Source organism: Manacus vitellinus, unplaced genomic scaffold, assembly GCF_001715985.3.
Source record: "Manacus vitellinus isolate BGI_N305 unplaced genomic scaffold, ASM171598v3 scaffold_13_pilon, whole genome shotgun sequence".
Taxonomy (NCBI): domain Eukaryota; kingdom Metazoa; phylum Chordata; class Aves; order Passeriformes; family Pipridae; genus Manacus; species Manacus vitellinus.
The window spans coordinates 15,080,599-15,094,138 of record NW_021938999.1 but is presented as its reverse complement, the minus strand read 5'-3'; the positions used below and the strand labels follow the sequence as shown (position 1 = coordinate 15,094,138).

Below are 13,540 nucleotides of genomic sequence, written 5' to 3'. Positions count from 1 at the left end.
TGTTGCACAGCTTCAACAGGAAATGGAGAAAGCATCCATCCTTCCCCACCAATCTAGTAGCTAATACCTTGTGATTAGGGTTCTTTATGGGAGGAGAAAGATCTGAGTTTCAATCCATTTAGAAAAGGAAATTGAACTCATGTCTGCTATTTCTCAGGTGACCGATTTAGCCACTAGAATATTTTAAAAATGTTAGGCAGCACTGTTTTTTCTCTGGCCAGATTCTCTAAGAAAATTGGAGTTGCACCTGACCTTGTAACAGTGCTAGATGTGCCCAGCATAAATATAGCTATTAAATCCTAGTGTTTGGTAGAGGAACAACTTCTTTTTGGGTTATACTCAAGTCTAGACATGAGCTAGATGTGGATTTTTTTTTTTTTTTAAATTAAGGGTGTAATCAAGGCTAGGAGAATAACTCTTGGCATCTCAAGGAATCTATATTTACAAGGTGACCCTTGTGAACATAAAGTAACTAAAGGTAGATTTTGGAGACAGTTGCTTTAAGCTTTGATTTCAAGTGCCTCACTCCCAGTTGTGGTGTGATTTCAATGACCAAGGACAACTCAACACTGCAAAGTGCAGTGATCCATGTGTCCAGCTCTGGAGTCCCCCACATAAGAAGGATGTGGACCTGTTGGAGCAAGTCCAGAGGAGGCAACAAAGATGATCAGAGGACTGGAGCACCACTCCTATGAAGACAGGCTGAGAGAACTGGAGTTGTCCAACCTGAGAAGTAAAGGCTTTGGGAGAACTTGTAAGACCTTTCAGTATCTATAGGGACTACAGGAGAGCTGGAGAGGAACTTTTAAAAAGGGTATGGAGGGATAGAATAAGGGGTAATGGTTCTAAACTAAGAGAGAGTAGGTTTAGATTAGATGTTAGAAAGAAATTCTTTACTGTGAGAGTTGTGAGACAGTGGTACATGTTTCCCAGATAAGCTGCGGGTGCTGATCTCTGGAAGGCCAGGTTAGATGGGGCTTTGATCCAAAGCTGGTCGAGTGGAATGTGTCTCAGCCCATACCAAGGGGTTTGGAACCAGGTGATCTTTAACGTCCCTTCCAACCCAAACCATTCTGTGATTCTATGAACTAACAATTCACTGTATGAGCATGAAGGCTGTGCACATGTGTGGCTGCAGCAGCTCAAGTCTGGAAGCAGTACAGCTGCATTTCTGCAGTGCTACATGGAAGCCCATCATCTTTGCTGATTGGTCACAGCACTACGTGAATGATGTTCTACTGCCTCAAAACCTGCATCATTTCCATCCAGTCATCATGGTGAGATTCACTTGCCTAGAAATGAGAGGCTTCTAGTACCTTTAGACTCTCAGATATCCCACCCATTCTCCAGCTACTCAGGAAGTGCTGCATTCTATTTGCCTGCTTTATCCAATATCTCAGATATCCTACAATGTATGGCAATTCTACTACCTTTCAAAGGTAGTAGTTACAGAATATTGCTACATTTGAGTTTCAGTACAAAATCACCCTACAGGTCCCACTGCTTGTTGTTTTCCAGCACTTCCAGATGTCAGGTTCACTTCTGTTCTTGTCTCTACCCCCACGGCAAAACCATGTCTGTATAGTTTGCTGGAGGTGGTTCTAGAAATATCTCTTTTTACAAGTTTGATCTTGAAAGGTGTTTAATATTCTCAACTTTCATTTAAGACAATAAGATTTGCAGGTGTGCTTTGCAGGACTGAGTCTTATATGAGTAGTTACCAATTTATGTGATTGAGTAGAGGACTGTTCATTGTTCCTTGTGCAATCATGGAGAACACGTGAGTCATATCTCTGATCTATGTAAAGAAATACTGTCTCATTTACAAACAATTTGCCTTCGGGACAACATGGAAATAAATCAGGGGAAACTACCACAGTATCCTTTTGTGGCTTGTATATAACTAGAATTTAAAATGCAATTCTTTTCACTGCAAGACTGACTTGAAAATTAAATATATTGAATGTTTCATATTCTTTCAAATAAAAAGTGGCTTTATTTAGGACCAAAAGAGTATTTCTAGCTCTGCTTTCATTCCATTTCTAATCTGTTCAGAAACAAGCAATGTTCTTCCAGAACAGCAATCTGCTCATTTGCTTGGCGAGAGCGAGCTTTGAAAGTTCCATTTCCACATTGCTGTGCAGCTGTGTGCTGAGTGTATCACTGTCAAAAAATGTGTGTCTATCCACTGGTCGGTATGCAACGCTTAGACAAAAAAGTCTCTTGTTCTGCTCATCATGATGTTCCTCTCTGTAACTCGGTTTTTCCACTTGTTAAATGAGGCCGATCACACACAGGTACAACTATTCAATAGATTCTGTTTGAAGATCACTCGGGAAAGACATCAGTTGTGAGGCTGAATTTTCAGTTTGACTCCTTTGATGTAAATTTTATCCTCTAGGGAAATAGGTTTCAGAAAGTAGTTACTTTTAGCCTCTGTTGACCTGAAATAAACTTACTGAATAAATGGAGGTATAAAACATAAATTATTTAGTAATTTATCCAATTATTAAATTCACTTATCATCACACACATAATATACTTAATAATTTATAATGAAAAGAAATTGCGTCAATCTGTTGGATTAAATTAATATCCTTATTGAATGTTACATTTCTTTTCCATAGTTTTGGATGCAAGTAAGGTATATCATGAGGTATATTGATCAAGCTAATCTTTTTGTGGGCAAGGCAAATTCAAATTCAAATATAGAATTCAAATCACACTGGTGTGAAACATCTTTTTCTGGGGGAACACAAAAAAATTTCTTAATCATGATTATGAATTTTGGTGTTTAATGCTTGGCTACCTTATGAAGCTGAATTCTCAGGTTAAATATGCCCATCAGTTTCTGAAAATCACAGTATATATGGATGGCATACGTCATCCCAAGTGGATGTCATAGTGGTAGATTTGTGGGGGGAATTTCTCTCACATGTTGGGCCAGTCCTCCTGCAGAACATCAGCTGTGGTCTCTAAACAAATCCAAACAATTGAAAAAGTTAGGTTTATGGATAGCTGTGAGGATATACATATTTAATTTTTTTTTTATCAAGGTTGATTTCTTCAAAATAAAACAGATTGCCACAGTACAGACTTAAGAACATAGTTCCTTTCCCTCAGTCCCTCAGCCAAACAGCTCTGCTGTTTTGGAGGCAGACCTAGGGCGCTCTCTGTCCTGACTCCTTTTGAGGCTTTCAAACAGCAAAATGTTTTTCAGTATCTCTGACCTGCTGTAAGCCAGGCTGTGCTCTGCACCACAGAGTGCAGAAAGATCCCAGTGCTTGCCTCTTTCTTTCTTTCCTGAGGCCTGATTACAAGTTTCTGCAACATTACCCAGGATGAATTTCCTTTTCTCTGTGGAACTGACTTTAGCCTGGATCATGTACAGCTAAGCTCCAGCTTCCCATATCAGGTCAGCACATTTCTTGACAAAATCAGTATTGGAAAATTATTAATTTGCATTTCACAGATTTCATACTGTTCTCACTGAATTTAGAGGCAATATTTTAAGTGATCTGAGTGAAGATAGTGCTGGACTTAAAATAAGCAACATCATCCTTCCCAAAAAACAAATCCAAGAAAAAAATGTGCATACAGTGAAAATCTGTACTTTGCCTGAGAGAAAGACAAGGAGACATTTTCCAGTAATTTGCTTTTAATTCCTGTCAATTCATTCTTTTTTTCCCCATTTGCAGTACTTTTTCCTTTTCAGGAAATGTCTAGGATAAAACCGATTTTCATCCCTCCCTATCTCATGATATTATAAGCATAAAGATTATGATGCAAAGACTCATACACAAACCTCCTGGAGAACTGGCTCATTTTGAAAATTGTTCCCAGGTGTCTTGTGTCTCTTTCTTGCTCAAAGATTATGCGATTAGCATTTTAATGTCCCACAACTTCTTGTCCAGTTCCCTAGGAGGATACGAAAATGAAGCCATGCAAGCTAAGCTGTTTGGTATTTATCACGCACACTCTGATTGTATTGCAGAGCTCTGGGATTTAAACAGGACGTCAGTCTTTCGTAGCCCATTTGGATATCTTGGCCTTCATGTAATGCTGCTGGATGAGTATCAAGAGAGACTGTTCGTGGGAGGAAGAGACCTCTTGTATTCCCTCAGTTTGGATCGAATCAGCGACAACTACCGAGAGGTGGAGTAAAAAGCTATGTATTTCAGTCACTTCATGTCATAATGTGTAGCACAGAACATCAGAGTTTGCATGACTGGAAATGAGGTAATGGAGTTTTTGTAGATGTTTTGTGCACGAACTTTAAGGTCATGTTGTATTTAAGAAATATTTTTTCCCCAATAATAACCCATAAGGCTCATTCTAGCTGAAGAGACTTGGGGGCCACAAAGCTGTTTCTCACTGAATTTCAGCATGATTATGATGTTTAGAGCGTCTCACATTTATAGGCACCTGATTTCTGTACCTCTGCTATATTATCAAGGAATAAAATCTCCCTGGTATGTTTTAGGAACTTATCACAGCAGAAGAGAAAATGTTCAGGAAAAAAAATTTATCATGCAAACTATGAGAAGTTTTCAACAGCAGCATAAACTATGCAGCTATTTTTTAGTCTTTAGAAACTGGATTTTGCATTGGTTTGAGCCAGAAGTGCTATTAAGTAGTGAATGAAAGTGGCATTTAAAGCCAACTCAGTGGTCTGTGGGAGAAAGGTGGTTTAAGTCATAATCCTACCAGAGAGCTCAGTACATCGAAGAAACCACAACTGACTGGCAAACTGACAACTGAAGTGGGGAGGCTGGAGTCTGAGCTGATGTGAGCCTTGGCTTCCTTACTTCTGCCCTCGGAAGCTAGGATTGGAAACATACAGTAGCAGAGGAAACTGGCAGAAGCATTGTTCCTGCCTCAACCATCTTGACTGTGAATAAAGGATCTCTTGAAATATTTCAGTGTTTTCCTCATCTACTCATTTAAATTTTCCCAATGTGTTTTGATACATTTTCATTTATTTTCAAATTAACAAAAGCACAAAAAAGTGATTAAAATAAAACTCCTCTGGAGAAATATTTTTCTTGATGTTTATGCTGCACTGATATCTGATGATTCTTTTCTTTCTGCCCCCTTGTTTCAACTGAATATCACTATCTCATGCCAACACTCTGGCCAACTCTACCACAAGCAACCTTGCTTATCTCCAAGCATAATTAGCATGTTCCACTATTGTGAATTGATATAATATGCTTTACTCTTGTATAAACATTTGAGAATGTTAGTCTTAGATATGAGGACATCAAGGTATTCAGGGAGGCCATTTGAGAATTTATCTACATTTAAAGAAAAATGGTAATTTATCTCCTCAGAGAGCAGTGTTACATACTGAGCTTTGTTCCTCGACAGTGAGATATGAGTTAACTCCTTTTCCATTTGATACAAATTATTAATATTCTGTGACAAGATATTAGAGCTCAGGGATATGAAAACCTTTAGAAAGCAGTTGTTTTTATAAAATAAGGGGTTTTTCCCCCCTCTCTTCTTCCCCATTTGGTAGTAAATCTGTGAGGAAAGATGACAGGATAGAGCATCTCACACTTCTGTCCAACCAATATTGTCGCATCTGGACACACTTGAAGTTCATTGCTCTCCTTCTTCTTGTTTTGCGGTGAAATATCAACTATTTACTCTGAAACCATATTCTCTGTCTGGAGACCTGTATAGACAGTATGACAAATTGATGAAAGCTCTTCTTGCCTGATTTTATAAAGTGCAAAAGATGAGAAACCGGAATAAATGAAGCTTGGCCTGGTATGTTTGGAAACATGACCTCACTGGGACCTAGCTCCCTTGGATACAAATGTCATGGTCTTTTTCTCTTTTCCCAATGTTCCCTGAGTGCAGATCTCATTCAAGGATAGCTAGGGAAAACGTGATTTTCCTACAGCACTATCAGCAGAAGCGTGGAATGAGACATTTCTGTTATAGGAAAGCTTAATTACTGAGATATGTTGGGGAAAGTTCCTGGAATTGAGAGGAATTATTACCAAAGTTTTTAATTAATCTATTTTTAACTGTGTGTTGGTTAGTCTTTGACCTTTCCTTTCAGACTTAAGACTTCAGTTTAATTAATCTAAAACAGCAGTTATAATCCAGTTAAAGTATATGAGTGAAGGCAAGTTCCTGTGTTTTATTCTCTCTGGTAGCCAGGATGAATCACTAGCTTCAAAAGAGATGTTTCATAAAGTTGGCAGTTTTTGGACAGATTCATATATATCTTCACCTTCTGTGTTCTAGAAAACAATTAAGGCTTTTAATTCATTGACCATCTCTTTCTCCACAACTTGGAATATGAGTATACTTTCTAAAAACCAAAATGAAATCCATTCCCAATTAGAGATTTGTGCCTTCTGCTATAAAACAACCAAATAATTCAATTCTAACCAGCATAGTAGAAGTTATACCAAAGAAAAACAACAAAATGCTGAATGGGCATAAAATGCTTTTGCAATGAGACTTGTTGACTGCCAAAGTAATCCAACAATTCCAAAAAAACTTGTGATGCATATGAGGTATGCATCCTATAAATCTGCATTTAATAGGTTACATGTTTTTTTAAGGTTCAGTTCTCCTCAGGTTTCCAACACAAGGCAGCACTCTGAAGCATAGGTTATAGCTTTTTCATGTAAGCTGTTACTGTAACTGTTTACATATATACCTACCAAATTATTTTAGGCATATTTTATCCTGACCACTTTTCATATTCACTAAAGAAAAGATACCTAAAAAACAGAAAAAAACTTTCAAGGAAGAATACTACCACTGTTATTCTTGCACTGGTGGGGAAATCCAGACATTCAGGTTGAGCTCTCAACTGTGGTACAGACCTTCCATGTCATCTTGGAGAAGGGCAGACTCTCACTTCTCTAATTGTCAAATTATGTTTCTTTTGACTACTTGCTTTTTGTTTACTCTTTGTATCTCTCCTTTAATTTAATAGATGAAGGATGTATAATTTTCTTAATTAGAGTACTTAACACATATTACTATAAGTTTTTGAAACAGTTACATAGACACCCTGATTTCTATATGAAGAGTGTCCTAACACTAACAGCAGCAAGAATGAAGGAGAATATGAAATGTAAATATCAGTGTTTACAGAGAATTAGAGCCATATAAGCACTTGAAACCTAGTGTAAAGCCAAAGCTTTGTAGGCACACTCCATGTAACCTTTGCTTTCCCTAAGAGCTCATTCTCTTTGACACCACCTTTGGAATCAACTCTTACACATATTTGGGATTTGATCCAAAGCTTGTAGTGATCTAACAGACTGATAGAGAACTTTCTCTGGTGCCAAATTTGTTTTTAAAAGCATTTCAATCCATTGTAATCAGTGCCAGAGAGGATCTTTGTTGAACAGCAAAATTGAACGAGTGCCAGCGGCTCATCACCACTGGTCTAACAGCTCATAGAGAAGGGGGACCTTTGTTCCTACTTTTCGTCACTTGGAATAAAAATAAACTGCTCTTCCTATTCGCCTAAAAATTCCTTACATATAGTCTTTCTTTCTAACTTCTGCTTCAAGGGCCTTACGAAGATTTCGCTCTGAAAAGAAACCTTCTTACTTTTGTAAATGGACTTGTGTAGGCAGATTTCAATGTGCTGTTTTCATCTACTATGAGAGAGCTCCAGATCAGGACTTACGTCTCTGCTGTAATAAACTATAGAGCCCTCATCACAGATCCTGCCTATAGTGAATATCTACTTCCACTCCAGAGCTGGCTGAACACAGAACACAGAACAAGTCTGCAAGAGGAGGAGTTGCTGATACCTTCTTTAAATACTGTGTAGCAATGTGCATAAACTCAAACTGAAATAAGAAGCTCAAAATTTAGTGGTAAATTTGAATATCCCTTGGAATTACCTCCCAAGAGAGAAGGTGTCTGTGTATTGCTTGATAAACCCAGTTATCACCAGGTATTTTTACAGAATTTGTGCTTTAGCAAAACACAAGTTATCTGTTAATTAAACACTATTTATTGACTTAAATCAGGGACAGGATGGTTGAATTGCTTAATTGTTCTGTCATATACTAGAGTTCAGAGCAGATCACACAGTAGTCTATTTTGGCCTGAAGTGCTATAAAGCTCACATATTTCTCTAAATTAGTTTTCATTGGAGATGCCATCCTGCTTTTTAAGGCTAGTGTCTGAATAGAGAAGCTGTTTGGAGGCGCTAATTAACATTCCAGCTCCAATTAAAGTTTTCCCCATAGCTATACTAACATATAATTCCATTTTTTTTCATGAGGAATATATTTAAAAGTACCTTTTTCCTGTCTTTTAAATACAGTGTTAAAATTATATCATCCAGGTCTCAAGGATGATAATACTATGGTGCAAGATGAGAAAACATCACTAAACAAGCAGTTTAAAAATTTAATTCACCTGAAGGGGTGAAAAATTTTGGAAAATTATGTCCAATAGTTATGTGAAGCTTGCAGTGAAATGTATGGTAGCATGGTGCTATTCCAGTCTATATACCCAGGGAGATTTCCCAGAAATAGTTATTGGCAGTTTGCCAAAAATTGTAATCCTGGCACAGAATTAATTCAAAATTAAATCTGGTAGTTGTCATAACTCTAAAACATAAATATCAGGCAAAGTAATGCAGAGCAGGTTAAGGTTACAGTTGCAGCTGATTAATATCTGAATTTTCATGCAGTGCAAACACATCCTATGTTATGCCAATTTGAAAATTGATAGGATAGCAAAATCTGACATGCAGAGATTTTTTTAGTCTCAATTCTAAAATACTCTGGAAGAGATTAAAATCTTAATGCTTATTTATGTTAAGACTCAGAAGAGTTATGAGTCTTAAAAAATAATTTCTGGATAGAAAAGCTTCTTCAGGAGACTCATTAAAGTCATAATTAAGACCCATGTACTGCAGGCAACTAACATGGAGTTCCTTTAGAAGTAGATAATTTTATATGAACATCTAAGACAAATTCCTACACTGCTGCATTACCTCTGATTCTGCCCTTCTACTCCTCTTTCTGAGACCCCACCTGGAGTAGAGTGTCCAGCTCTGAGTTTCCCAGTCCAAGAAAGGTATGAATCTATTAGAGCAGGTCCAGAGGAGGGCCACAAAAATAGTCAGAGGGCTGGAACATCTCTCTGAAAGAATAGAGGTTTTTAAGCCTGAAGAAGAGAAAGCTCTAGGAAGAGCTTATGCTGTCCTTTCAATTTATAAAGGGAGCTCAATCAGGGCCTGTAGTGACAGGACAAGAGACAAATGTTTTAAACTGAGTGTAGATTTAGATTCGGTATAAGGAAGGAATTCTTAACTATGAGAGTGGTGAGACACTGAACAGGTTGCTCATAGAGGTTGTGAATGCCCCATCCCTGGAAGTGTTCAAGGTCAGGCTGATGGGGCTTTGAGTAACCATCTAGTGGAAGATGTCCCTGGCTGTAGCAGGTGGTTACACTAGTTGGTCTTTAAGGTTCCCTTCCACCTCAAACCATTCTACAATTATGATTTATTCTATTGCTCTGTGCCAAGGACCCAATTCACGTTGTTTGCACTGCAGCTGCTTTTCAATATTCCAGACAAATCAAGAGCACTGGGCTACTTCTTTGGCTTTTTTATCTTAATTCTGTGTATGCATTTAATTCAGTATGTCTTAAGTGGAAAATGTGCATACAAAGTATTTTCAATAGCACTGGGACTCAGTCTCCAAATACAAAAATAATCACCTATACACAGTGTATTTAATATCAGGTTACAGAGTCAAGTGTTTTATTCCCTCTGTGGTTTCTCTGTTCCCAGCTGCCACACCTGGGCAAAAGCCCCCATTTTAGCTTGCTGGTTAGAACATGTTTTTGTGAAGTGAAAGCTGTGACTTCACACTTTTAGGCTTGGGACATCCTCGAGATCTCCTAACTTCTAGGTTTTTGGGTTAAGGACAAGCTGTTGTGTATTCAGTTCCTGACCAGTGAGTAAAGTAAATGACTGTGGACTCAGTTTTGCCCTGAATGGACCAGAAATCAGCTGGCCAGGGTGATTGGATGAGGGTCCTCATGGAAGTTCAGCAGAGTTCAGGTACCTCCCCAGACTACAGAGCAACAATGCAGAGACTAGATGAGAGTTATTTCTGATCATAAAATATGATTTTAAGACCATCTGACTGAAAACAAGTATTCTGATTAACTTTAGATTCCTTACAGGATTTAGGTGATGTGAGACCTAAACACTGACAGGTTGTTGAAACTGGCAAGAATAACATATAGCTGACCTTCTATTTTCAAGCCCTAGGCATCTAGGATTCATAATTTATCCCCACTTGTCTTGCAATTTACTTTTCTTATAATTTATCCCCAGATTTTCTCAGATTAAATTATTTCAAAACCCCAATTCAATTATAAAAAAAAAAAAGGAAGAAAAAAAGTCCAGCAGAATAACTTAATTTTAAAATGTGTTCCATACAGAAAAATATTTTTGGATTATTGACAAAAATGTCTTAATGATGACATCAATTTTTTAATATTTACTTGGTTTCAGCCAAGTCTGATATCATTGATGGGCACATGTTTTTGTTTTCACTTTTTAATGTTCTAAGAAATTAAGTAACCATTCCAGTCCGCTCAGTCATTGTTTAATATTGTTTTCAACCAAACAAATCATGCATCTGGAATGAAACATAAATGTTATATAGTAGGTAGCTGAAGAAAATCTCACTTGTGTAATTTGGTGTCACTTCTAGTGACTGTGACTGTGAAGAGTTGATGCTACTCCCAATGGGGTTAATTGCTGACCCTCATTAACTTCACTTTAAACCTTTTCTTTCCTAAGTGTCACTTAAAACAGGAAATCAGTAGTTCAAAATTAATATTCTATGTGGAAAATCACTGACAATTAAGCTGAATTTATATTAAAAGTTCCATACATTAACTTCCTTTAAATTCTGTTGACTGGTATTAAGTTTCCTGAGCCATCCTAATCAAAACAGTTATGTTTCAACAAAGGAAAGACTGAAAGTCTTTTCTCTATGGGGAAGTCGAGGTTGAGGGGGAACTCCTCAGAGTATTCTAGTACTTAAGTATTTAAACAGCATCTCAGAGAGGACAGAGGCTCTCCTTTCAAAAGGATTCTCATGGAGAAGACAAGGGGCAATGGATACAAGTTACACCGACAGATAATAAAGAAACTTTTTATTGTGAGAACATTCAATCACTGAAACAACCCACCCCAGGGACATGGTGGAGTTTCTGTTACCGGAGGGTTAAAAGATGTGTAAAACAGTGCTAGATAATCTCATTTAGGCTCCCTTTCCCACAAGAGACTGGACCAGATGATCTTTTGAGGTCCCTTCCAACTGGGGCTGTTCTATGATTTTATACTTCTGTTCTGCAAATCTTTCACATGTAGAATAGTGGAAGAGCTGGATTGACATGATCAGACTGCCAATTGAATGATTTTCTTTTTTTTCCTCTCAGATCCATTGGCCTAGTACACCTCAGCAGGCAGAAGAATGCATAATTAAAGGAAGAGATGCTGTAAGTATCATTAATTACAAATAATATATACTTTAATTATACCAGTAGCTAGTCCAAAACAGGGATTCAGGCATCCCTAACTTCAGAGAGATTAAAACATAGATATAATTCTAAGTGTAGTAGGTTAAAAACATCTAACTACTCTTAACACACTAAATTTATTAGTTTAATTGCTCTTCAAACCAGCTCATAAACACACAATGAACACTTTTGATCGTCTGAACTTTCTTCTAATTCTTTTTCTTGAGCTCTCAAAGAAGGTACCTTAATAATTCTCCTTTCCCATTTCTATTTCCTTTTCTTTTCATACACGTAGGATACCTTCTCCATTTTCACATTCCAGTTTATGCTTAAAGTTCGTATTCTCTAGAATGCTTTCAGAAAAGCTGTTAAATTATTAGTAATTATAGAATGCACTCTATTTTTCCCTCTAAGTTTCATGGTATATTAATAAAAATATTCTGTCTTAATGAGCCTCAGAACTGTTCTATTCTTGTGATTCGGTGCCTTGACTGTAATGAGTTTGTGGGAAAAGACCTGAAAGCTCATTGACATATAGCAGCTGATATCATTGGCAGCACAGGATGAAAGTTCTTCTGGATGGGAGCTCTCTTTAATTTTACAGTGCACCAAGTTCATTATCTGCACCTCATAAACACACCACAAGTACAACACCTAATAAATCCCACAGCTGAGAGAGCTCACACTGTACCAGAGGATTTGAAAATGATGATAGTTTTACAGCAACAGCGACAGGAATGTAGGACATGGAAGGGCACATACAAGCTTTTCCCACAAACAAAACAAACAGCAGCCCTGGTGATAACCACAATATATTCCCAGTAAGACTGGGAAGCTTTAAAGAATTCTGCTGCAATACAAGCATGAGAACTGTCCATATTAAGGAAATTAGTGGACAAGATTGGAAAGTAATAATAATAATAATAATAATAATAAAATCCCAAGTCCTTACACTCACTTGGCTTAGAACTGATATTTTTTGAAGATTCTTAAAGGTTTATTGCATTTTTTTCTGGATACTTTTGTACCCTTGACAATTTTAGGTGATTTTGATTGAAAAGAGTGGTTTTCTACATTACCCAAACCTTACACTCATATTAAATGAATCTGAAACCCTGATCATTTGAGCTTTATTTAATACCACCTCTCAGCATAAGCTGTAATTAGTTAGAACTCTGTCATCTTTCTTTCACCCCTGCATGACGGGATATATTTTCTGATACTTTGACAGTATTCTTTTGGTTAAATTAATGCAGAAATAGGTACTGTTGTTTCAATGCAAAGCTATCCCCCTCAGAGTCATGAGTTTCTCTAAAACTCCAAAGTTTTGTAATTTAGTTTGTTACTATAAGTCTTCAAATTTGCATTGCAGTGAAAGTGGTCATTTAAAGAACTTCTTATATTTCCCACATCTCTCTGCACTGTGAAAGTTTGGTATAACTATCGCTTTTATAGAAAACCCAGATCTTTAGAAGAATTAAAAGATTCCAGAAGTGGAATTGTTAAGAAAAATATGTTAAAATTTTAAAAGCTGGAAATGTTGTCATTCCAAACGATATTCTGATCCTCCCATAAGACCTAATTATGTATGAACTATATGAGTGAGTAAGGCTAATTAATATCAGGGAAACCTTGGTAATTTTCCATCAGCATGCTCAGTATTCAGTAAGATAGATTGCTCAGCCTGAAAGGAATCTAAATTTGAATCAAAAACTTTCCTACCAATTTTCTTCTCACCTTCATTTTGTTGTAACCATAAACCAATATTGACTTAATAGCATAATATCTTTACATCAACTCTTTGCCAGTTCTAAGTTCTGAATGTTAATTTTTACACTGTAAGCTCTCATAAAAATATCACTCATCAGTATTATTTCATTTTTTTTTCTTATTTCCATTCTGTTTCTCTTTCGATTTTCCTCTGTAAAAGATCTGTTACTCAAGGCAAAATTAATATTACATAGAACTGATAATATTGTAATCAGCTTCTCAGCAT

At 37.0% G+C, this 13,540-nt stretch overlaps 1 protein-coding gene across 1 annotated transcript in view; it reads left to right on the top strand.

The window, feature by feature from the left end:
* Window positions 1-13,540, top strand: part of SEMA3E (semaphorin 3E) — a 133,408-nt gene that overhangs the window by 63,772 nt on the left and 56,096 nt on the right. Inside the window, exons 2-3 of the mRNA XM_008926499.2 lie at window positions 3,995-4,155; window positions 11,464-11,523. Coding sequence (XP_008924747.2) covers window positions 3,995-4,155; window positions 11,464-11,523 — 221 coding nt within the window. The remainder of the gene's footprint in view (window positions 1-3,994; window positions 4,156-11,463; window positions 11,524-13,540) is intronic.